The 23151-nt window shown below is 50.0% G+C and overlaps 1 protein-coding gene across 1 annotated transcript in view; it reads right to left on the bottom strand.

Moving 5' to 3' along the window:
* The window catches only part of MYRIP (myosin VIIA and Rab interacting protein), a 263471-nt gene extending 243150 nt beyond the window's left edge, over nucleotides 1-20321 (bottom strand). The window contains exon 1 of the mRNA XM_077754495.1: nucleotides 20212-20321. Coding sequence (XP_077610621.1) covers nucleotides 20212-20321 — 110 coding nt within the window. The remainder of the gene's footprint in view (nucleotides 1-20211) is intronic.
* Between the last annotated feature and the right edge of the window lie 2830 nt (nucleotides 20322-23151).

The following is a 23151-nucleotide window of genomic DNA, read 5'->3' as shown; positions in this document are numbered from 1 at the left end:
CCTACAGAAGGTATGTGGGGAAACAGAAACTATACAGAGCAACTTGCCCAAATAAAAAGGAGTCGGGTGTCCGAATCTAAGGGAAAATGTCTGCTTTGGCCACGGAGGTTCAGTACTCGAGTGAATATACAAAACGGAGAGAGACCTCAAAGGTCCAGATAATTAGTATTTGCGGGAAGACAAATACCATATGATTTCATTCATACGGGAATTCAAGCCAAAGAAAAGAGCAAAGGGGGAAAAAAGAGAGAGGCAAACCAAGAAACAGACTCTTAACCAGAGAGAACAAACTGATGGTTACCAGAGGGGAGGTGGGGGGGGAGCATTAGATAGGTGATGGGGGGTACAGAGGGCATTTGTCACAATGAGCACAGGGTGCTGTGTGGAAGTGCTAAACCACTATATTGTACGTCTGAAGCTAATAGTACGCCGTATGTTAATTAACTGGAATTTAAATAAAAACTCATTTTAACAGGTCCAGAAAATTAGGTATTGGCTATAAAACACACTGGAGCCTTTCCTTCTACCTGTAGAGAATCATCTAATAACAAAAAAGAGGAAGTATCTTGCTTTAGGAAAAGCCACGCCATAACACCATTTGACAGTATTAGACAGATAGGAAGATATAAATGCAACCATAATGATTTAACTCCTGCACCAGATGAACCGACCCAAAGCAGGCCACTAACAGGTCTCCTGAGTCCTTTCTATGTCCCAAATCCGTCCGCAGGGCTGTGCAGGTATTAACTCCCGGAGCCCGCACGGCCCCCAGAGAGGCACCTGCATCATTCTTACTGCACAGCGGGAAAAGCAGAGGCGCAGAAGATGAAGGGACACATCCAAGGTCACACGCCAGGGGAGGCTTCTTCGGCTATAAAGCGAACCAACAGTGATGAGCTCCCTCGCTCTGGCCTTGTGTACCATCTCCTGCTTTTGCTCTGAGGTTCATGTAAAATGAATACATACTGTGTGAAGAACAGAAGATCAAAAATATAGTCAACAATGAATTTTAAGAGTTTCCTCGAGGCGCCTGGGTGGCTCAGTCGGTTAAGCGTCCGACTTCGGCTCAGGTCATGATCTCATGGTTTGTGGGTTCGAGCCCCGCGTCGGGCTCTGTGCTGACAGCTCAGAGCCTGGAGCTGCTTCCGATTCTGTGTCTCCCCCTCTCTCTGTTCCTCCCCGGCTCACATTGTCTCTCTCTCTCTCTCTCTCTCTCTCTTAGAAATAAAACATTTAAAAAAATTATTTTAAAAAAAGAGTTTTCTCTCCCTCTCTCACCACACGTATCCAAAGCATGGCAGACAGTGCGGGCCATCAGGCGCTACTTCAGGACCACACCCGGATGGTTTCTATGCCCTCACAGGAATAGAAGCTTCTAGAATTTTGTTCTGGACCCCCTCCCCCCAGCTGGGCAGACCTTGTTGTGGGGGAGCTGACCCAGGAGGGGAGGGAGAAGGCGACGAAAGGGACGGGGAGGGCACGAGGCAGCCCAGGGCCTGGGGGTGTGGGTCCTCCTGGGCCAGAGATGCGGCTCCGGGAGGGACACGAGCCATAGCCTCCGGGCAGCGTGACCGGACCTTGCCTGAGCCTTGCTGCGGGGCAGGGTGGCGACCTGGCAAGAGCACTCAGGTGGACCCAGCCGGGTGGGTAGGGCAGAGGGGTGTGGAGCTCTGCAGACGGCGCTGCGAGAGCAGACAGACCCACGGCTGTCTAGCCGGCGGGCGGCAGCCGCCCTGGGGAGGGAGGAAACGCGGGCTCCAGGCACATTCGCGGCGTGGAACGGGGCACGGTCACGGCTCCGTCCCCCTCCGGCCGGACGAGGGGAGCAGACCTGGGTGGCCGTGAGACGCCCAGGCCAGAAGACGACAGGGAAGCGAAGCACCACCTCGCGGGAAAGCAGCCGCGCTCAGCCCACAGCCGCACGGGCGGCCGCCCAAACGTGGGGCAGCCTGGCAGACGCCAACGAGACGCTCCGTTCCAGAACTAAGTCCGAAGCGGGCCCGAGCCAAAGCCCGTGCCCGCGTCCTGGGCACGCCAGCACGCTGGGGCCCGGAACCGCTCAGACACGCGGCAGCCAGGCGCTCCGGGCTCGGCGGAGGCGTGGGGAGACGCCAGCGCCCGCACCCGGAACGGTTCACGCAGGCTGGGAGCCCGCGGGCCAGGCCGGCAGGGGCCACGGGGAGCTGCACCCGCGGCGGAGCCCTGGGAATCGGAGGCCTCGCCCCGGGCGCCAGCAGACGGACCTCCACCGTCTCCCATCTGGGCGAAGGAGCCCGTTAGAAGCCACCCGCGTTGTTCACGGGTTTCCTTAGGAACGTGTCAGCTTAGGAAGCGCTGGCCTTGGAGCTGGTGAGGAGGGAAGGGAAGGCAGCTGCGGGTCCCAAGGCTACGGTCCGGTCCGTATCCGGGAGCTGAAGAGGTTCATGGGACAAGGAAGTCGGCGCGGGAACGCGGCACAGGGCGAGGGAGCTCGAGAAATTCCATCTCGGCGCTCACCAGCTCTCTGTTCCCGGTGGAATCCCGGGTACGGGCCTGCACTGCTGTGGCTGAGGCTGCTTCTACAGCGGCCGTGGAGACCTGCCTCCTTCCTCTCTCCAGTTCTGAATTCTGGGCACGCCTAATGCCAAAGAACTGCCTTCCGCAGCCAGAGCTCCGAGGACAAGGGCTCGGCCAAGAACCTGCGCCAAAAAGCTTATCACAGCCCAACGGAGTTGAAGCTCTGGCATTTGCAGTGGAAAAGCAAATGAGATCAGGAACTTAAAACACAAAAGCAACCTCGTAAGAGACTGTTATTAAAGAATACGGGCTTATGGGGAGGGTGACCAGAACCTCCCAATTCGTGACTACACATCTTTGAAGGGCGACAAATTTAAAAGTGAGTAAAAGCTTCAGTATCATTGCCTTTTATATTACAATCACATTTGCAGCATCAAACTCTCCTGGCCAGTAATGAAGGCAGGCCCCACAGGCAAATACACGATCGTGCAATTTTATGGTGCCAGAGACATTGTACAAATTTTGAAGATAAGGCTGTTCTAAAGCCACATGTTATTTCCAAGGTCATGCCATTCTTGGTCGACCATTAACTTCAAAGAAACTTCAAAGAAATCAAAGGGTTTATTCCATCCTGAGATGTGCAAACTCTCTGCAGTAAATACAGCACAAACACAATGCCCTTTCCTTTTAAAGTACATAGTGAGGCCCAAACCAGGGCATTATTCTGAGATCACCTTCACAGGACGGAGATGACAGTACTTGAAAGCAAAGGTCAATATACAATTTGGTAGCTAAGACATTGCCTGGATCCTTCAGATACCTAAAGACCTCATAGAAAAGAGCACTAGCCCCAAACAATATTGAGGAAGAAAGCTCCCTTTTTGGTCTTTTAAGTTTCAAACTGGTGTTGTCCAACAAAAGCTTAATGTGAAACATGTATATGACTATTCTAGAAATCGCATTAAAGGGGGGGAGGGACACCTGGGTGGCTCAGTTGGTTAAGTGTCTGATTTTGGCTGAGGCCATGATCTCACGGTTTGTGAGTCCGAGCCCCACGTTGGGCTCTGCGCTGACAGCTCAGAGCCTGAAGCCTGCTGCAGATTCTGCGTCTTCCTCTCTGTCTGCCCCTCCCTTGCTCATGCTCTGTCTCTCTCTCTCTCAAAAATAAATAAAACATTTTAAAAAATTAAACAAAAAAACAAAAAGCCAGGGCGCCTGGGTGGTTCAGTGGGTTGAGCATCTGACTTAGTTTCAGCTCAGGTCATGATTTCGTGGTTCCTGTGTTCAAGACCCGTGTCAGGGTCTGCACAGGCAGCGCGGAGTCTGTTTGGAATTCTCTCTCTCCTTCTCTTTCTTTTTTTTAAAAATAAATTTTTTTTAATGTTTTATTTATTTCTGAGAGAGAGACAGGCAGTGTGAGCAGGGGAGGGTCAGAGAGACAGAGAGGGAGACATAGAATCAGAAGCAGGCTCCAGGCTCTGAGCTGTTAGCACAGAGCCCGACGCGGGGCTCAAACCCACGAACCGTGAGCTCATGACCTGAGCCAAAGTCGGACGCTTAACCGACTGAGCCCCCCAGGCGCCCCACTCTCTCCTCCTCTTTCTGCCCCTCCCTCACTCTCTTTCTCTCTCTCAAATAAATAAAAACATTTTTTTAAATGTTTATTTAATTTTAAGAAAGAGAGACAGAGCATGAACGGGGGAGGGGCAGAAAGAGAGGGAGACACAGAATCCGAAGCAGCTCCAGGCTCCGAGCTGTCAGCACAGAGCTGGGCCAGACGCAAGGCTCGAACTCACATGCTGTGAGATCATGACCTGAGCCGAAGTTGGACGTTAAACCAACTGAGCCCCAGGCACCCAAATAAAAACATTTAAATTAATCAATAAAAGTAAACAATGGGCAAAATTAATTTTAACTATTTTTATTTAAAATATAGGGGCGCCTGGGTGGCTTAGTCNGAAATAAATAAAACATTAAAAAAAATTAAAAAAATAAATAAATAAAATAAAATATAATTTTAGGGGTGCCTGGCTGGCTCAGTCCGTTAAGCGTCTGACTTCGGCTCAGGTCATGATCTCACAGTTCATGGGTTTGAGACCCACGACGGGCTCTGTGCTGACAGCTCAGAGACTGGAGCTGCTTTAGATTCTGTGTCTCCCTCTCTCTCTGCCCCTCCCCTGCTCACACTGTCTCTCTCTGTCTCTCAGAAATAAATTTTAAGAAACATTAAAAAATTTTTTTAAATAAAATGTAATTTTTAGATACATTTCCATTTGTTTTCAATGTAAACATTATTACTGATATATTTTATAGCCTCTTCTCACACTAGCTCCTCGAAATCCAGAGTGTGCTTTACGCTTGGACGACATCTCAGTTTGGACGCGCTGTATCTGATGTGCTCAATGCCACAGGGGACTAACGACTACTGTAACGTCCCAACTACCCTCCCCCAGACCCTCACGGAAACGCTACGGCTCCCCCTCCAACATGCACCGTTTCAGCAAGCACAAGGTTCCAGATTTCCTACAGCGGCCCTAACCTCCCCGACTGCGTCCCATGGCGCCCGGGTGGCCCTGCTTCAATGTCAAGCGTGTGTTACCTGCTGGCCTACTTACTGGCCCAGCTCTGGGGTGACGCTGCCTGGGCTCGAACTCACCTGTCACTATGGACAACCTGAGTCAGTTACTTAACATCTTTTTGGATCCTCAGTTTCCCCCTTTTGGCAACGGATGAGAAAGCGTTTTTCTGAGGGTCACTAGAAATAAGAGGAGGTGACGTACTTCGAACACCGCACCCTGTCCCATGTGATTAGGAGCAGAGGCAGTAGAAGCACTACCTTCCTCCACGGCCCCCCACAGGGCCTGATGCGGGCCTGCGACACGCACCCTTATCACTTCACCCAGGATGCTTCCTGTTACCCAGACCTTTGTTTCGATCCACTTAAAAAATCCTGTCCGTCTTCAAGAATCAGATCAAAAAGCACCTCTCTTCAGGAAGTCTCTCCTTCTTCCTACCTTCCACGAGATGTAAGTGTTCCCATGGGTCTGCGCTGGTGCCTTATTTCTTTTTTCTTTTATTTTTTAAAGGTTTGTTTATTTTTGAGAGAGAAAGAGACAGAGCACAAGTGGGGGAAGGGCAGAGAGAGAGGGAGACACAGAATCTGAAACAGCTCCAGGCTCTGAGCTGTCAGCACAGAGCCCGACGTGGGGCTCAAACCCATAAACCGTGAGGTCGTGACCTCAGCTAAAGTCGGACGCTTAACTGACTGAGCCACCCAGGCGCCCCGATGTTATTTCTTACTCTCTAGAGCATCCTAATTATACGTGTGAGTCTTAGTCCACCTTCTGGACTATTCCTCAAGAGTTAAGGCACTTATTAAATTTACAAACCTCTCCCTCTGCCCTTTCATCCCCTTCTCGTTTGGCCCGGAGGGTCCTGACATTGAGTCCATGATTTCAAAATAAATGAGTCCAATGGCTCTGATTTAGTATATCTGACCTTTTCATTATTAATAAAAATTCTAATAATAAGAGGAGATTTTTTTTTTTTAAATCTTGGGAGGTCCCCTCTAGTTCGAGACTGATACTCTATGCCCTCCCCGCCACGTGTTTCTGAGGCCCCACACTGCCGCCACAGGCCTCCACGCTCTCCCAGGGGGCCTCCCGGTTCTGACGCTCCCTGGGCCTTCCCCATCCAAAGTGACGTTCAAACTGGGGCCAGGCCGGACCCTCCACTGTAGGATGCACCTGCGCTGGGCTCTCTTCTTTCAGGGCGCCGCCAGGTGACCTGCTGGCCAATGTGATCTGTCGAGGCAGAGGAAGGGGTTCCTGCTGTCCCCTCTGACCAGGCAGACTCATTAACTCGACGGGTCAATGCCACAGCGTCAGTGCAGAGTCTCAAGAGCCACAAAGAGCCAGGCAGAGGCACCCCGTGAACACTCAGTTATTTCACCAACCGTAGGGCACATTTATTCTGAGTAAAGACAAGGCCATTGATTTCCAAATCCAGAGGCGGATACAACCAGGGGTATTTGTTAATTCATTAGCTCGATTTAAGCCTCCCGACCAAAGACACTGAGAACAAAGGCATTTTATTTTCTGAAAAAGAAACTTCTTGAAAACTTAAGTACTTGTAATAAAAGTTTAATTGGTTTAAAATTAAAATGAATTTTGAATGAAGAAAGATCACTAACTCATTTTATTAAAAGCGCTGTGTTCTTTCTGCTTTAAAAAAAAAATGGCGAGGAATCCTCCAAGGAGTGTCTGTATTAACAGACTAGAAACACAAATTATTTCCAGCCTGGGGAGACGCTTCGCTTCCTACAGTGGCTCCTCCTCAGGCCTGGCAGCTCTCACTACATCCTCAGGACACTTGGACTTGACTCCTGGACTTGACTCCCGCAGGGTGGAGTACTGCCCTCCGCCCAGGGGCGAAGCAGGTGCCCGTCCTATCAGCTAGTGGGCGGCTGAGACCCTGGGGCCGCAGAGGGACTCCAGGCACATTCGGTTCCCTTTCCTTAACCCAGGGAGAAGCTTGCGCACTGGCATCACCAAGCCTCTCAAAGACAGGCGGGAAGTGCTCTCCTCCCTCACTCCCGGCCCTTCCCTCCCTTCCTTCCCTGGCCCCGCCTGGCCCCGCGGTGTGTGCGAGGCTCAAGCAGACTGTCAGTTCAGGAAACGCTGACAATCAACACCCGGTCGCAATCACAGGAAACCATTTCATGACCTCTCACCCCTGCTCCACCGTAGGCAAGTCCTCTGGAGCACCAGCAGATGTCTGGAAGTTATCCGGATGCTACCACGCATTAAATGAAAACCTGGAAAGGCTGTGGCCATCTCATAAATGTCTCCAAGACTCAATCTGGACACCAGAGTCCTGTGCAATTAACAGTCACTTTTAAAACCACTTTGTAGGGGTGCCTGGGGGGCTCAGTCCATCAGGTGTCCGACTCTTCAGCTCAGGTCATGATCTTGTGGTATGTGGGTTCGAGCCCCGCGTCGGGCTCTGTGCTGAGAGCTCGGAGCCTGGAGCTGCTTCAGATTCTGTGTCTCCCTCTCTCTCCGCCCCTCACCCGCTCATGCTGTCTCTCTCTCTCTCTCTCTCAGAAGTAAGTAAAACATCAAAAAAATTAAAAAATAAAATAAAACCACTGTGTAAACGTGCCTGACAATATGAAATCACAGGGTATAAACTATGATGTGACTGTGTGTCTGCAGATCTTGCTGCAGTATCTTCTATGACACGAGGAGCCAAATGGCAGAAGAAGACCGGGGGCCCCGGCTTTGGGAACCTCAGGTCCTGGCCAGACTCTCTCTAACTCTCTGCGCACCCTGCTTCTTCAGCTGCGAAGTCAAGGGTGGGGAATAATGGATACTCGGGGCCCTTTGAGCTCCCAGAAACTGTATTAGTCAAAGCAGTACTAGAATATGTTGCAGTAACAAATAAACCCCAGGGCCTCAGTGATTTAACCCAACAAAAGTGTCTTTCTTTGTCACATGAAGTCGCCTGCTGATCATCAGAAAACTCTGTTCCATCCAACGTTGTGGGGATCGGGCTCCATCCATCCGGGGATGCCATGTCTCAACATGAGGCCCCCACGGTCCCCACAGCAGGCAGGGGGATAGAGAGGAATGTCAGCTGTTAAGTGCCGTGGTCTGACAGTGACACATGCCCTTCCTCCCACAGCTGACTGGCCAGGCCTGGTTACATGGCCTCGGCCTAAGCGCAGGGGAGGCTGGGCATGTGTAGGAACACGTGAAATATTTGGTGAGCACTCTATCTCCACCACACAGACATTTCACTTATTTCATTTATTTACTTCACTAATTTAATCTGTTTATCTGAGCAGATATTAATGGAACATCACAATATGCTACATCACAGAAGAAAAAGAAGTTCTTACAACTAAGTATGCCAGCAACACAGAAAGGCAGATGGAGAGAGGGGTACACCAAGCCAAACACAGCCCCCGAGTAGGGGCAAGGCACAAGTCCGGGCCGTGCCCGCTGCAGGCTCCAATGGATGCCAGGCCTCCTGGGTCGGAGTCACACGGGAAGCACGTGGAGTCCAACAAAGAAGCCAACAAGACTTGGCCCTCCCTACCCCCCGCCATACTGCACTGTGGTCTGTCTGCCAGTCTGCCTCCAGCCCAGCACGCTATATTTAGCACTTCTTCCTCCAATCAGGGCCTTGCTCTCCCTCGAAGGCTTTACGCTGCCATAAATGATGTCATCAAAATCCTGGCTGGCCCGAAACTTGGTGCCAGGCCCAGTGCTGCTGTAGATCCCACACTGATCCCGGCTAGGGTTGCCACAGTCTCACTGTCCCCAGAAACTCAAATTCTACCATGTAAAGTGGTTGGGTAAGACTTCCGGAGGGGCGCCTGGGTGGCTTAGTCNCTTCAGCTCAGGTCACAATCTCATGGTTCGTGGATTTGAGCCCTGCGTTGGGCTCTGTGCTGACAGCTCAGAGCCTGGAGCTTGCTTCAGATCTGGGTCTCCCTCTCTCTCTACTCCTCCCTCCCTCGCTCTCTCTCTCTCTCAAAAATAAAAGATTAAAAAAATTTAAAAGAAGAGTTGCATAACAGAGGAAAGAAGGCAACAGAGAAACTTCATACACTGATGATGAATCCCATTAGCTGTTAGAGCACACCACTGCAGACAGTGTTGAACACGCCGCGTTTTTATACGAATTAATTTTATTATTCTCCGGGAATCCTGTGTAGACAATATATTTAGCCCAGTTTCCTCTGTCAAAGAGACCAACACTGGAAGCAAAGAAAAACGTAGAAACCTGAAATCCACGAGAGGATAAGCCTCCCCATGGGTCTAGTCAATGCCTGGAATTACGGATCCAAGACCAAAAGAAAAGGGTCCATTGCATGGGCTGCCTTCGCCCCCTCTCCACAAACACTCTATCCACAGAGATGAAGTGAAAGTCAGGACAGACTTTCCAGAAACTTCCCTAAGGACAGAATGGTGTTTCCATACAGCAACAAACCAGCCTCTCTTGGACGCCTTTTAACCTCCGAGGCTCAGGGGCTGGGTCCCAAGCCTCTGGGAAGAGGTGGCAGGAGTCACATCCGCAGCCCTCTGAGTGTGCCTTGCGCTCGTGCTGTGCGCTGGAGCGCCTTTCACCTCGGCACCTCACAGCCCGGACTCACACGTCCAGGTAGCAGAGCAAGCAAACACTCAGCAGCGTCGCCCTCCTACCCAAGACCACTTCAGAATGACAGCACAGAAATCAAAGTGCAATTAATTTATAAAAGTAAGGAGAAAAGGAGAACCATCAGCCACCTGCAGATTTCAGTGAGGTTCTAAAAAAGAAGGGGAGGGAGCACAGAGAATATGTTCCATCATAATTACTTAAGGGCTGCTGACTGATTGTCAACATCAGCGTCAACTTCTGAACAAAACCCCGAGCAGCTCAAGTATGTTTGCAGAACAGCCTATGAATGGCCTCGGCCTTGAATATGTAAGAGGGATAGATGTGAGCTAAAGAAAGCAGGAGTGGCAGAGGGAAATCAGGGCCACCAATATGCACATTTGCACTGTCAGAATCAAGAAGGGAGAGCAAAAGTTGATGGGGGAAGACTCAAATGAGGGCTCAAGCTATCATAAAAGTTTGAAAGATGACCGAGAAAAAAACCAAGTCAAAAATAACTCAAGAAACATCAAGAAACAAGTATAAGAAATATCAAGAAACAAAAGCTAATGGTAGCGTAAGTGAGCAAAAGCCCATCCAGGGCAGAGAACGGAAGGAATGTCTAAAATTGGTTTATCAAGAAACAGCAACATAAGCATATTTTTTCCATTATGGGGGTAGTGCCAGGAAGGCTAAGGGCTAAGAACAAGACGATTAAACACGGAGTAGGGGGCCTGAGCAGGGTTATGTATACGATCTTTACCATTTTGACTCCTACTGCCTGCATGAAATCATCTGATAAAAAGAGAAAAAACAAAGAATAAAATTAACCAAGTATAATGTGCATTTTCTACACTTTTACCTGGTTAGATTAGCCCCGAGGTCCCGGGAAGATAGGCGTAGGAATCGATGTCAACACCCTCTATTCACAGCTTTGATGCTGTTGTGTGTCTCAGAGCCAAGTGCAATCAGCACTCACTCCACCGGACCTGGAAGAAGCGCCCCCTCCGCTGTCTGGTACTGCACGTCTACCCTTCTCAGGCCCGTCCAATCCTCGGCCCTCCCCCAAACACTCCCACTCTACACACAGCCTTCAACGGGGTTAAATGTTCGATGCCCCATGTCTGCAGTGCTGGGAAAGCACATAATCTCACTGATACGGGGTCCACAGAAATCTTTACGGAGGAAGACCTCTGAGTACGCATGTACGTACGAGCTGATGCACACATCCCAGCTGTGGTGTGACCGTGCCCACTATAAGCTGTTGGGGGGACAGGGGGACAGGAGTCTCCTGGTCACTCACTGGGAGCCCTAGAAGAAATGGAGGCCATAACTCTCCACACTGTGCCCTTCTCCGCTCACCCACCTTGATGGGCGTGTTGTCCTTTCTGCGTGTGGTAAAATATCCCACCCAATCTGACTACGTGGGTTTTGGAAAGAAAAAGAACACTTCAGTTATGGATAAAAAAATTGTTTAACATCAGAATTTGGAGGGAGACCAATGTAACAAATTGCCACACAGGACTTTCTCAGGACCTCCTCGGAGGGAAATTACAGCAAACTAAGCTCCATCTGCGACTCTGACTGACTGTGAGGACAACTGATCAAAAACTATTCCCGACGGTGCCCAGGGCCACTCTGGCCTGCCGGCTTAAGTCAGACGTCTGTCGTGACAAAATTAAGGGACTTCAGATTCAAAGCATTGAAGTTAATGAGCAGACGCTGTTTTCATTCTGATGTGAAAACACTCACTTGTGAAAAGACTTTGTAAAAAAAAAAACCACTGGATAAATTTACCGGATAATAAAGGATAGTAAGGAATTATTTTAATTCTATTAGCTGTTAAAACGCATTATTCTATGTCAGGAAACACCTTTTCTGAGATGCACGATGAAGTATTTCGAGGTAAAACACCACTATGTCTACAACTGCCTTCTCACGTTGGCAGTTGCTGCGACTGGGGCGGATACGCCACAGTTTTCTGTACTTTCTACTTGTGTGAACCTCCCTACAACCAAGCAGTTCGACTGCTGAGAATCTGCTCAAGAGACCTGAAAGCACAGCCCACACAGAGACTTGTACAAGAATGTTTAGAGCAGCTTGTTCATAACAGCTAAAACCTGGAAAGGACGCAATTAACGACAGGAGAAGGGGCCCACAAGCCGGGGCGGCAGGGAGCGCACCGGGGAGCAGTGCCACCAAATCCAGCAAGTAACTGCTCATGTGCGCAGCAACGTGGACGGATCCCAACGGCACTGTGCTGAGACGAAAGGAACGAAGGAAAGAACTAATAGAAGGGGGAGGGGGAGGGGGAGGGGAGGGGAGAGGGAGGCAAAGAGAGGAGCCAGATCCTAGAGTACCTTTAGGATGCAACAGAAATCCAAACAGTCGTGTAGCGTCTGGGTGGCTCAGTCGGTTGAGCGTCCGACTTCAGCTCAGGTCATAATCTCACAGCTCGTGAGTTCAAGCCCCGCGTCGGGCTCTGTGCTGACAGCTCGGAGCCTGGAGCCTGCTGCAGATTCTGTCTCCCTCTCCCTCTGCCCCTCCCCTGCTCACGCTCTGTGTCTCTTTCTCTCTCAAAAATAAACAAACATCAAAAAAATTAAAAAGAAAGAAAGAAAAATTAAAAAGCTGAGCTACTGCTCAGCTACCACTGAGGCACGGGAACTAGCTGAAGACAGGGAACTTTTGGAGATGAGATGATGAAAACATTCTACATCCTCATTAGCATATTGGTTACATCTGTGTGTATAACCAATCTGTATATACAAATTAAGTTTGTTTATTTATTTTACTTTATTTTTGAGAGAGAGACAGAATGTGAGTACGGGGGGGAGAGGCAGAGAGAGAGGGAGACACAGAATCTGAAGCAGCTCCAGGCTCTGAGCTGTCAGCACTGAACCCACAAACCGTGAGATCATGACCTGAGCCGAAGTCAGACACTCAACTGACTAAGCCACCCAGGAGCCCCTTATTTATTTTGAGAGAGAGAGTGCAGGAGGGGCAGGGTGTGGGGGGAGAGAATTCCAAGCAGGTTCCGCGCTATCAGTGCCCAATGCAGGGCTGCAACCCATGAACTGTGAGACCACGACCTGAGCCAAAATCAAGAGTCGGCCACTTAACTGACCGAAACACCCAGGCACCCCCATTTTGCATGTATTTATCAGAGTTCTACAATACAGGTGAGCTATGTGCACTTAATTTTATGTGAACTTCACCTTAAAAACCAAACATGTAATTACATACAAAAATACAACGATGGTTGGTTTGAGTTCTCATTGCAAATAAAAAGCCAAGCCTGACTCTATGTTCTTGACGAGTCAAGCGAGCCCAAGGAGAAAACTTTCACTCTGGACTTGTGGAGAGGACAGCTGCTAAGGCTCCATTATGACTGAGACCACAGCCAAGTGAAGACACCTTGGTCACAGAAGACGAAGTCACTTGCCAGTGGTAAGGTATCAAATCATGAACAAACCCTGCAGGTTTATGGGTATTATTTGCTTTTGTCAATTCTGTACTTGCAGAAATTTTACAGGGCAGGAAATAGAAGTTGCTAGAAGTTAAGGGCTCCTCACGTCTTTTATAAATTCCAAACTTACTCACTAACACGACCTGGGGACTCAGAGGAGAGCCAGGAGGGGAGGACAGCCATCAGGGGCAGGAAGTGGGGGCAAAGAAAGCTTTCCATTAGACCAGGAAGAGACCACAGGTCATTAGGCAGAGAGGCAGAGGGACATCTGCCCTGGAAGCGGAACAGCCCAACAGAGCCACCTGGCCTGGGACAACGAGCATCAAAGAGGAAACCTGGGTGGACAGGTAACCGGACAGAATTCCCCAACACCTTAGGACTCTGCAGAATCAGGGGGACAGGCCACCCTAATAATGACCGAGCTCTCCCCCAGCCCATCGAGATGGGCTTCGAGTTGACTCACACATCAGCTCGGAAGCCAAGACCCACAAGAGCACGGGCATGAAGGTCTGACGATGACTTCACTGTGTGTGCCCGTCATCAGCCAGGGAGTTTCTGTCCCGCCTCCCGCAGGGAACTCGAAACAAAGGTGTGGCGAATCTTCCGTCACTTGGCCCAGGGAGCCGACTGTGTACCTGTCACCGCTTCATACACTGCATTTACACTCATATCTAATTCCATTTTTGTGACCAGAGAACCTTCTAGAGACAAGCACACGCATTCCTGAGACCAGTTTGGTATAGGCACACTCGGCGGCACCATCCTTCCACCCAAGGGAGACCTTAGGGGGGCCTTGTATAACGTGAGCCTGAGCACACGTACCAAAGCTGCCCCCAAGACGTCCACGTACCTTTTGACCTGGCTCTTTCCAGATCAGTCTTGAGGATGAGCACGAGTGTCAGTTTCCCGGGAACGTCTTCTATGCCCCCCGGCATCTAACCAGTTCTTCTGTTTATGCCCGAGCATCCTGCAATCCTCCTTCAGAGTACTGCCGCGGCTGAACTTACATAGCTATTTGTGGAATTATTTGCTTAACTTATTTTCCCTCCATCCCCAGCCTGGGCAGGGCATGTAATTGTCTCACTGATCTTCTATACTCAGTACCCACCACGGTGCTGGGCACGTGGTAGGCACCCAATAAATGTCTATTNGCCAAGACCCACAAGAGCACGGGCATGAAGGTCTGACGATGACTTCACTGTGTGTGCCCGTCATCAGCCAGGGAGTTTCTGTCCCGCCTCCCGCAGGGAACTCGAAACAAAGGTGTGGCGAATCTTCCGTCACTTGGCCCAGGGAGCCGACTGTGTACCTGTCACCGCTTCATACACTGCATTTACACTCATATCTAATTCCATTTTTGTGACCAGAGAACCTTCTAGAGACAAGCACACGCATTCCTGAGACCAGTTTGGTATAGGCACACTCGGCGGCACCATCCTTCCACCCAAGGGAGACCTTAGGGGGGCCTTGTATAACGTGAGCCTGAGCACACGTACCAAAGCTGCCCCCAAGACGTCCACGTACCTTTTGACCTGGCTCTTTCCAGATCAGTCTTGAGGATGAGCACGAGTGTCAGTTTCCCGGGAACGTCTTCTATGCCCCCCGGCATCTAACCAGTTCTTCTGTTTATGCCCGAGCATCCTGCAATCCTCCTTCAGAGTACTGCCGCGGCTGAACTTACATAGCTATTTGTGGAATTATCTGCTTAACGTGTGTCCTTTTCCCTCCATCCCCAGCCTGGGCAGGGCATGTAATTGTCTCACTGATCTTCTATACTCAGTACCCACCACGGTGCTGGGCACGTGGTAGGCACCCAATAAATGTCTATTAAGCATCATTTCCCCACAGCCCCCACGCAGTTTAACCTAGGAAGAAACTGAGGCAAGAGCCATAACTTTCACTTAAAGTGTGCCATTATTTTTTTTTAGGTCTACCCAGAGCTCACTACATCGTAACGGACCGCCCACATGTGCCTGTGAAACCCGAAGGGCCCTGCAGAAGCCTGCTGCTCTTGCTGCTGAAGGCCAGGGAGCCGTCCGTCAGGCCGGTGTCTGGGACTCCCCATCGGCCGTGGCCTTGGGAGAGTGTGCTGTCTGGGCACAGCAGACAGAGGTATTTGGGGGATGTCCCGGGGGGTCCAGCACATGCTAACCATTCTCCAGAGCGTATTCTGCAGGCCTGTACTCCGGACAGAGAGGTTGGCTGGAGGAGAGGCTGAACCTCCAGTTCATGAGGATGCCATCCTGGCCCGCCATCTTGGAAGGCTTCCCCAAGGCGTGGTGCCCCCACTACTGGTCCATGTTTCCCTCCTATTTTTGTCAATTACTACAATCAACATTCATGTATCTTCAACAACTCATAAGCACTTTTTTATCAATTATTTATTTTGAGAGAGAGAGAGAGAGAGAGACATGAGCAGGGGAGTGGCAGAGAGAGAGGGAAAAAGAGAGAATCCCAAGCAGGGTCTGCACTGGCAGCGAGGAGCCTGACATGGGGCTCAAACTCACAAACCATGAGATCATGACCTGAGCCACTCAAGAGTTGGAAGCTTCACCGACTGAGCCACTCAGGTGCTCCATACAGCACTTTTAAATGCATCATTTATGTCCATATTTACAACAACATACTGGAATAGACAGGGCAAGTGCCTTCAGGCCAGTTTTACAGAGGTTCAAGTTTAACTGAAGGATTAAGTGTCCTTCCAAGAGCTGGGGCTCATGCTCAACCCAAACTCACATTTTCAAACTCGAGAACCAGGCTCTCTCCACCATCTCTGGCTATGTTTTCAGTTAAACAAAATCCTAACCACAAAAAAAAAAAAGAAAGAAATGGAAGGAAAGGGAAAATAAAGGTGGGGGGGAGGGTAGAGAAGAAGGAGAGAATAAGGGAAGGAAGAAGAAGGGTTGGGAGGCAGGATGGAAGCAAAGAAGGGAGACAGTTTTGAAAAGGCTTTATCTAGTCTATAGAACTGAGAGTATTTGGGAAGCAAAATTCTGGGTCTATACCCCAACGAACTGTGCTGTTCTGAGCAAGCTCTGGCAACCTCTGTGTGCCTGGGTACCTCCATGTCACATGGAGTTCCACCTTACGGGACTCCTGGGAGGAAGTGATGATGATTTTACAGAGGACCCAGGGCAGTGCCACTTCACAGTGGCTGCTTCCTTCGTGAATTCATTTCCATGACCTAATTGTGCTGAATTCTTCAGCCCCACTAGCTCTCCCTCTGTTCTGAGTCCATTTAACTCACACTTCCGCCACCTATTTATCTGCCACACTTCATGTCCGCACTGAAGTTCGTTAGAAACACTGCGTAACCTCTATACCCAAACCCACCCCCGCAGAGGCTCACCAGAGAAACCAGGTAAATAAAAAACAGCCGATCAGGAGAAAAGACGTGTAATTCAATTTAAAACTTGAAAATAAAAGTCCTCCATCCTGAGTCTTATGGTCATTAAAGCAAATATTAAAGAATTCAAAAATCCTATAACAGTTTCCTGGACTCTCCCACGCACCCTAAATCCAAGCAATACCAAAGAGGGGAGGCAAACGCTTTGATGATTTTGGTGGTTTTGAGGTGGTGTTGTCTCAACCTCTTCTTATCCAATAAGGTCGCGGGCCAAAACCATTCAGAGTTTGGTCGCCATCCACGGAGGCGTGTCGCCTGGGCTCTGGGTAGAAGGACAACAGCTATGGCCATGTTCAGAGGAAAAGCGTCCACTCCCAGGACCAGGAGAGGTGCTGTGTCACTCGTCTACAGGCACTGACGGCTTCCAGTATCGTTCTTTCCTCAACGCGCAGGTTCCCAGGACTGAGCGTTTGTACAGAACTGCAGGCGGGTCACTGACTACTGGCCACCGAGACCACAAGCCCTCAAAGAAAGATGGCGTCCGCTTTGTCAAGCTCCTGTAGTCGCAACTGCACTGCCTTTAAAAATCACCCTCCCCAAACCGAGCCATAAACAACTCTTCTACACAGACCAGCACACGACTCCAGTGGAGGCAAGGCCAGTGTCCACAGTCAGAAGACACTATGTACGGTCTTGGTTTACCCAGACCTGAGCTCCCAGGAGATGAGGCGTGATACACAGCCGGTCCTTAGGATTCCTAGAAACCACAAAGACTGCTTCCTCAAGCCACACATAAAGACGGCCATATGGCTGACAGCCAATCTCCATTTATCCATCCGTCCTGCGGGTATTTAGGGCATGCCTACCTACTACGTGCCAGGCCCAGTGCCCAGAGCTCAAGACACACGCGGAGTTAGACGTGATTCTTGCTGATGGTCCTGTTGAGGAGAGGAGCCGAATAATGTAGGACAAAACGCACACGACCGTGCTGAAACCGGTCTCAGTGTAAATTAGTGGCCACGAATTCCCAACAGCCTTGGTGCTGACGGGCATTACACCGCACTTCCCAGCTCTGCCTGCTCTCCCGCCCTTTGGTGGCCGTTTCCGTCACAGAACGTTTGTCTCCGGCTTGCACTTCCCACCTGAACGCCAGACGCAAACACACAAATGCCACCCTGACATCTCCGCTAGACAGCTCTCCGTCCCAGCTGACTGCCAACCCTCTGCCTTTCCGTCTTCTCNAGCCTTGGTGCTGACGGGCATTACACCGCACTTCCCAGCTCTGCCTGCTCTCCCGCCCTTTGGTGGCCGTTTCCGTCACAGAACGTTTGTCTCCGGCTTGCACTTCCCACCTGAACGCCAGACGCAAACACACAAATGCCACCCTGACATCTCCGCTAGACAGCTCTCCGTCCCAGCTGACCGCCAACCCTCTGCCTTTCCGTCTTTGCTCAGTGACAGGCAACCTCACTTGCTCAGCCTCCCAGTCTTCCCTGACTCTGCGCATATCCCAGTAAGGAAATGCAGCGGTGCTGGGGGCTCTACCTCTGACATGCATCCAGGGTCTGACCACCACTCTCCCCACCACCCCCCCTGCCCTTCCCCCGCTCTGAGACAGCATCACCTTTCACCTGGACAGCGGCCTCCTATCAGTTCCTCGGCTGCTGGCCCCCCTTTTTGTGATGCCTTCCCCCCCACCCTGCGCAGCCATAGTGACCCTATAAAGCAGATGTCAGTTCATGCCTCCCAGGCTAAAAACCCTTCATTCCTCAACTGGGAGAGAGATTCAGGGCTTTACCACAGATTCTCTACTTACTACATGGTTTGAGCTCAGGCTGCTGCTGAGACTTCTGTACGATGCTACTTTGGCTCGCTCCCTCCTAGCTGCTCGTGGAAACCACCAAGGCATGCGCATAAGTCAGAAACGTGACATCTGTGGGTCCCTCTGCTGTGCCTGATGTCACCCCAGGGAACTGCAGAGCTCCCTCCCTCGCTCTCCTCAGATCTCTGCCCAAATGTCCCCAGTGTCCCCAGAGAAGCCTTCCCTGAGCAGCCCACGGGAAAACAGCACCTGCCCCCAACTCCAGCCTCTGTCCATTTCCCTGCCTTATTTTTCTTCACGGCTCTCGCCGTTACTGAACGTGCCTACATACATTTTAATTTGTTCATTTCCCCTCTCTCCAGAGCAGTGCCATCCAACAGAAAGAGAGCATGAGACAGATACGTGCTGTTGAATTTTCTAGTAGCCGTGCTAAAGAAAGTAAAAAGAAACTGCGAAAATTACTTCGAATGCTTTTTCTTTAACCTCATCTACCAGAACATTAGCATTTCAAAAATGAAGCCAATGTAAAATGGAAGATATGAAGATACAACACGTGTTTTGGCACTAAATTTGGAACGTGGTGTGGAGGTTACACTTACGGTCCATCCGAGCTCCGGCTCGTCCCAGGTCAAGTGCTGGGCGGCCTCCCCGGCTTGGCGGCCGCAGCGCTCATCAGCGCAGCTCTGGACCATCAACTCCAAGGCACAAAGCCAGGTTTTGCTCACTACGTACCCAACCGCCTGCACCGCGCCTGGCCCGTTGTTTGTAAACCAATCAAGTATTTCATTAACAGCCTGGGTTTTTTTCTTCCCTCAAACAAGCACATATTGACCATATACAATATGACAGACCAAAAAAACCCATGACAGACCCAGAGATGATTAGACCAGAGTGCTTATAATCTAGCACGGGAAGTAATACGGTAAAGAAACGGGAAGCCTGAGGTGCCCCAAGGGAAAAGGAAAAAAAAAATCCACATTTTAAGCCAAGTAGAAAGGACACGCACAGGTGGGGCTCAGCTGTGGCACAGCCCTGGCGACTCAGAGTGGGGGCAGGAGGCGAGAAAGGTTACGGCAGTTCCTGGAGTGACAGTGACAGAAGCTCGACTCAGGGAAAAATCGGGGACCAATGGTGAGGAGGCTGATCAGCAGTGCCCGGCCCAGCCCTGCGTGGGGACCAAATCAGCGGAGGAATTACAATGCAGTTCTGAGCTCGGTGGCTAAAGGGGAAGACGGTGCTGTGATAAACCCATCAGATCCCGAGGGATAACAGACGGATGAAGGAGGGCAGCTAATGATGACTTACCGTCTAGTTCCACACACTAGACCCAACCCACAGGACCTCCCTTTGACCACTCCAACTTCTTCCAAAGTTAGTCATTTCTACCCAGATGAGCAGCGAATGTATTTTCCAGAACAATCCACGAGGAAATGCCAACTGGAGATATGCAAGAGCCCCTCTCTGGGCCTCCGTTTCCTCCTCTATAATAGAAGGAGGGCGGTGCCAGACCAGGCGATCTGAGCCCAGCCCGATGGGCACCTTCCTTCTCCCCCGGTCTGCAGACTCACTCTCTGCCTCACAGGAGGGGAGCATCTAACAGGAGAGCAAACTGTTCACTGGACACCTTTCTCCAGCACTACCTGCAAACAGGAAAACCGAAGCCAAGAGCCAGCCCCAAACAGCCACCGCCATCGCACGCTGTACCCCGCCCACAGCCAAAGATGCACAGGGCGAGAAGCCCGAAGCAAACCTTCCTGAGCTGGCGCTACGGTGCCCGGCGTTGACGCTGGCGGGCCCCTCTACAAAGCAAGGGCAGCCTTCCTAGAAACAGAAGTGGCTGTGCGTGACCTAGGGGCCTCAAACCCAGGGCTGGCGGAGAGGAGCATCCGGGGAAGCTGTCCCGCAGTGCCCAGGGGGCCAACTGAGGCACCTCACCTGAGCCGCTCTTCTTCTTTTTTGCGAAGATTGAAGTCCCGCTGAACCACCTGCAGCACATGCTCCGTTTCGTCGTCGGTCAGACCGGACAGGTCCAGCTTCCTCCCCATGATTTAATGCCAAGTACAGACGACAGCGCGAGGCCTGAGGAATCAAGGAAAGACCACAAATTGAGGGCAAGAGGAAAGCACTCCGGGGACCAAAATCAACCCATTTTCATTATTAGCACAAAATGAATAGTTTTGTCTAAGACGGTGTCTTGTCTGCCCTCATACTCAGCAAACATTTACAATGGCAGGAAGGCAGCAGAGACAGAGAGAAAGTAGCTGATCATCTGCCAGAGTCTCATTCATCCCACCCAACCCTTAAATCAGAAAAAAAATACACAAATTACTTTTTTCGACGCAATGAAGCATACAAGAGAGCCAGTGTGGATTTCCACTGAACACCAAAAATCCTATGACCCAAAGATTCTAAATTTTTGTGACTTGAAGTTTTAAATTCTAACTATTATATATAATTCCAAAATAAAATAAATTATAATACTTTTTAAAGTATCCTAAATACACTGTATCCCCCGAACTTTTCATCACATGGCTATAAAATACAAACTAGGAATCAATAAACTCTCTTCTACAAAAGGAAAAGATATAGTAAATACTCTTATTTGGCCATTTTCTCAGTGGTAGAAAAGACAGTATTTCAAAGGAGCACCTCCCAGCAGTGCATACCTAGAAATGATGGGAAACTATATTTTTTAAAAATCATTTTTAATGAATGGCTGCACCCAGATGTAAAACCAAATACCTGATTCCAGAAAATTGCCTAGAACTAAAGACCAGCATAAACCTCAATGCAACCTTCCTCTATAAAGTATTGGTGAAACCAGTGCAGCAAGATTTCAAAAAGATTATTATATATAATGACCACGTGGGTTTTACCTAAACAATCTCAGGTTGGCTCAACATTCATAATCAACCAGTGTCATTCACCACATTAATGGAATAAAGTGGAAACTCTGTATGATCGATTCAATGCCCATTCACGGCAGAAACCCTCTGCAAACTTTGATTATAAGGAAACTTCCTCCATTATATAAGATGGAGAAAGTAATAAAATGGAGAAAGTAATAAAATAAAGAAAGGAAGAAAGGAAGGAAGGAGGGAAGGAGAGGTAGGGGAGGAGGGAGAGAGAGAGAGAGAGAGAGAGAGAGAGAAGGAGAGAGAGAAAGAGAGAAAAGCAAGCAATAAAGAAAGAAAAAGAAAGAAAACCTAAACTAAAATTAACATCATGCTCAATGACAAAAGACCAAATGGTCTCCCTTAAGGTCAAGAACAAGGATGAACATCTACTCTCTACCTCTACTCATTTCGGAATGCCTTTATTATAAAGCTACATTAATTAAGACAGAGTGGCACCGACACAGGCAGGTGCTGCTATACCAGAGCACCACAGACTAGGTGGCTTGAAACTTTCCTCACGGTTTTGGAGGCGGGAAGTCTGAGATCAGGGTGTCGGCAAGGTTGGGCTCTTCTGAAGCTGCTCCCTCCTTGGCTTGGAGATGCCCATCTTCCCCCTGTGTGTTCGCACGGTATTCTCTCCACGCGTATCAATGTCTGAATGTCTTCTTATAAGGACCCTAGACATAACAGATTACACACACCCTAATGACCTCAATTTAACCTAACTGCCTCTTTAAATGTCCCATCTCCAAATTCAGTCACAATTTGAGGCACCGGGGTTAAGGCTTCAATATATGAGTTTTGGGGGGACAGAGCAGCCCACACTCTCTACCTTTTGGCTCCCCAAATTCATGGCCTTCTCACATGCAAAACATATTCAGCCCATCCCACCTAAGTCCGCCCCAGCATCAACTCTACGTACAAAATCTCCTTGAAATATTACCTAACTTAGGTACAGGCGAGACACGAGCAATGATTCATCCTGAGGTAAAACTCTTTTCCAGCTGTGACCCTGTGAAATCCGGCAAGTTATCTGTCCCCAAATGGACCACACAGGAGAGGCACTGGATTGACATTCCCAGTCTAGATGGAAGAAGCCGGAAAGAGGAAGGGGTCTTGGGTCTCAAGTAAATCCGAGAGCAGAGCAAATTCCATTAGATTTTAGGGCTCGAGAACAAGCCCCTTCTCCTGCACCCCCGTGAGCGGCCCTCCCTTCCGAGCCCACGGGTGGCTGTGCCCACTCCCTTGGCCACAGGAGGAGCCCCGCCTCCAGCCGTGGGGGCAGCAGCAGCTCCAGGGACCTCCGAATTGCCTTCGGGACCCTTCTTCCCCGTCCTGAAGGAGAACACAACGTGTGTAGCCAGAGAGCTCTATCAGCCCGGCCCGCACCATCCCGGAGGACCATCCGGCTGCCTCCGTTTCATCCGGGCTCTGTCTGGTCTACACTGGCAGTGCTCCCGCTGATATAAATTCTCAAAAGCTTTGTTGGCTTCCCGCGCGAGGCACAGAAGGCCAGGCCATCACACAAGAGGGTCCTCTGTGGCTCTTTCCTGAGTAACCGGGGCTCTATTCCTGGTTTCTGCTGAAACGGCCGACTGGGTTCCCGAGTCGTTCTCATAATCCGTGTAGCAAGTGGCTGCCCAGCCACACCCCTGATGTTCTCCCCAAACACACTTTCTCATTTTTTTGCAACATGGATAGACAGAGAACTCCACAGATCTTTGCACTTGGGTTCCTTCTGCCTAAAAATCCCTTCTTCAGTTCATCTCTCTGCTCTCACATGTTACTACACGCAAGGACAGAGCAGGCCACGCTTCAACACTTTGCTTAGACGCCTCCTCAGCCAAACGCCCAAGCTCATCACTTACAAATTCCACCTCCCAGAAAACACTAGAACACAACTTGGCCAAATTCGCTGCCACTTTAGAGCAAGGGTCCAATTCCTCCACTTCCAATAACATGTTCTTCATTTCTGTCT

The sequence above is a fragment of the Crocuta crocuta genome, unplaced genomic scaffold, assembly GCF_008692635.1.
Source record: "Crocuta crocuta isolate KB4526 unplaced genomic scaffold, BGI_CrCroc_1.0 scaffold70, whole genome shotgun sequence".
NCBI lineage: Eukaryota > Metazoa > Chordata > Mammalia > Carnivora > Hyaenidae > Crocuta > Crocuta crocuta.
This window is presented reverse-complemented; position numbering and strand designations above follow the sequence as displayed.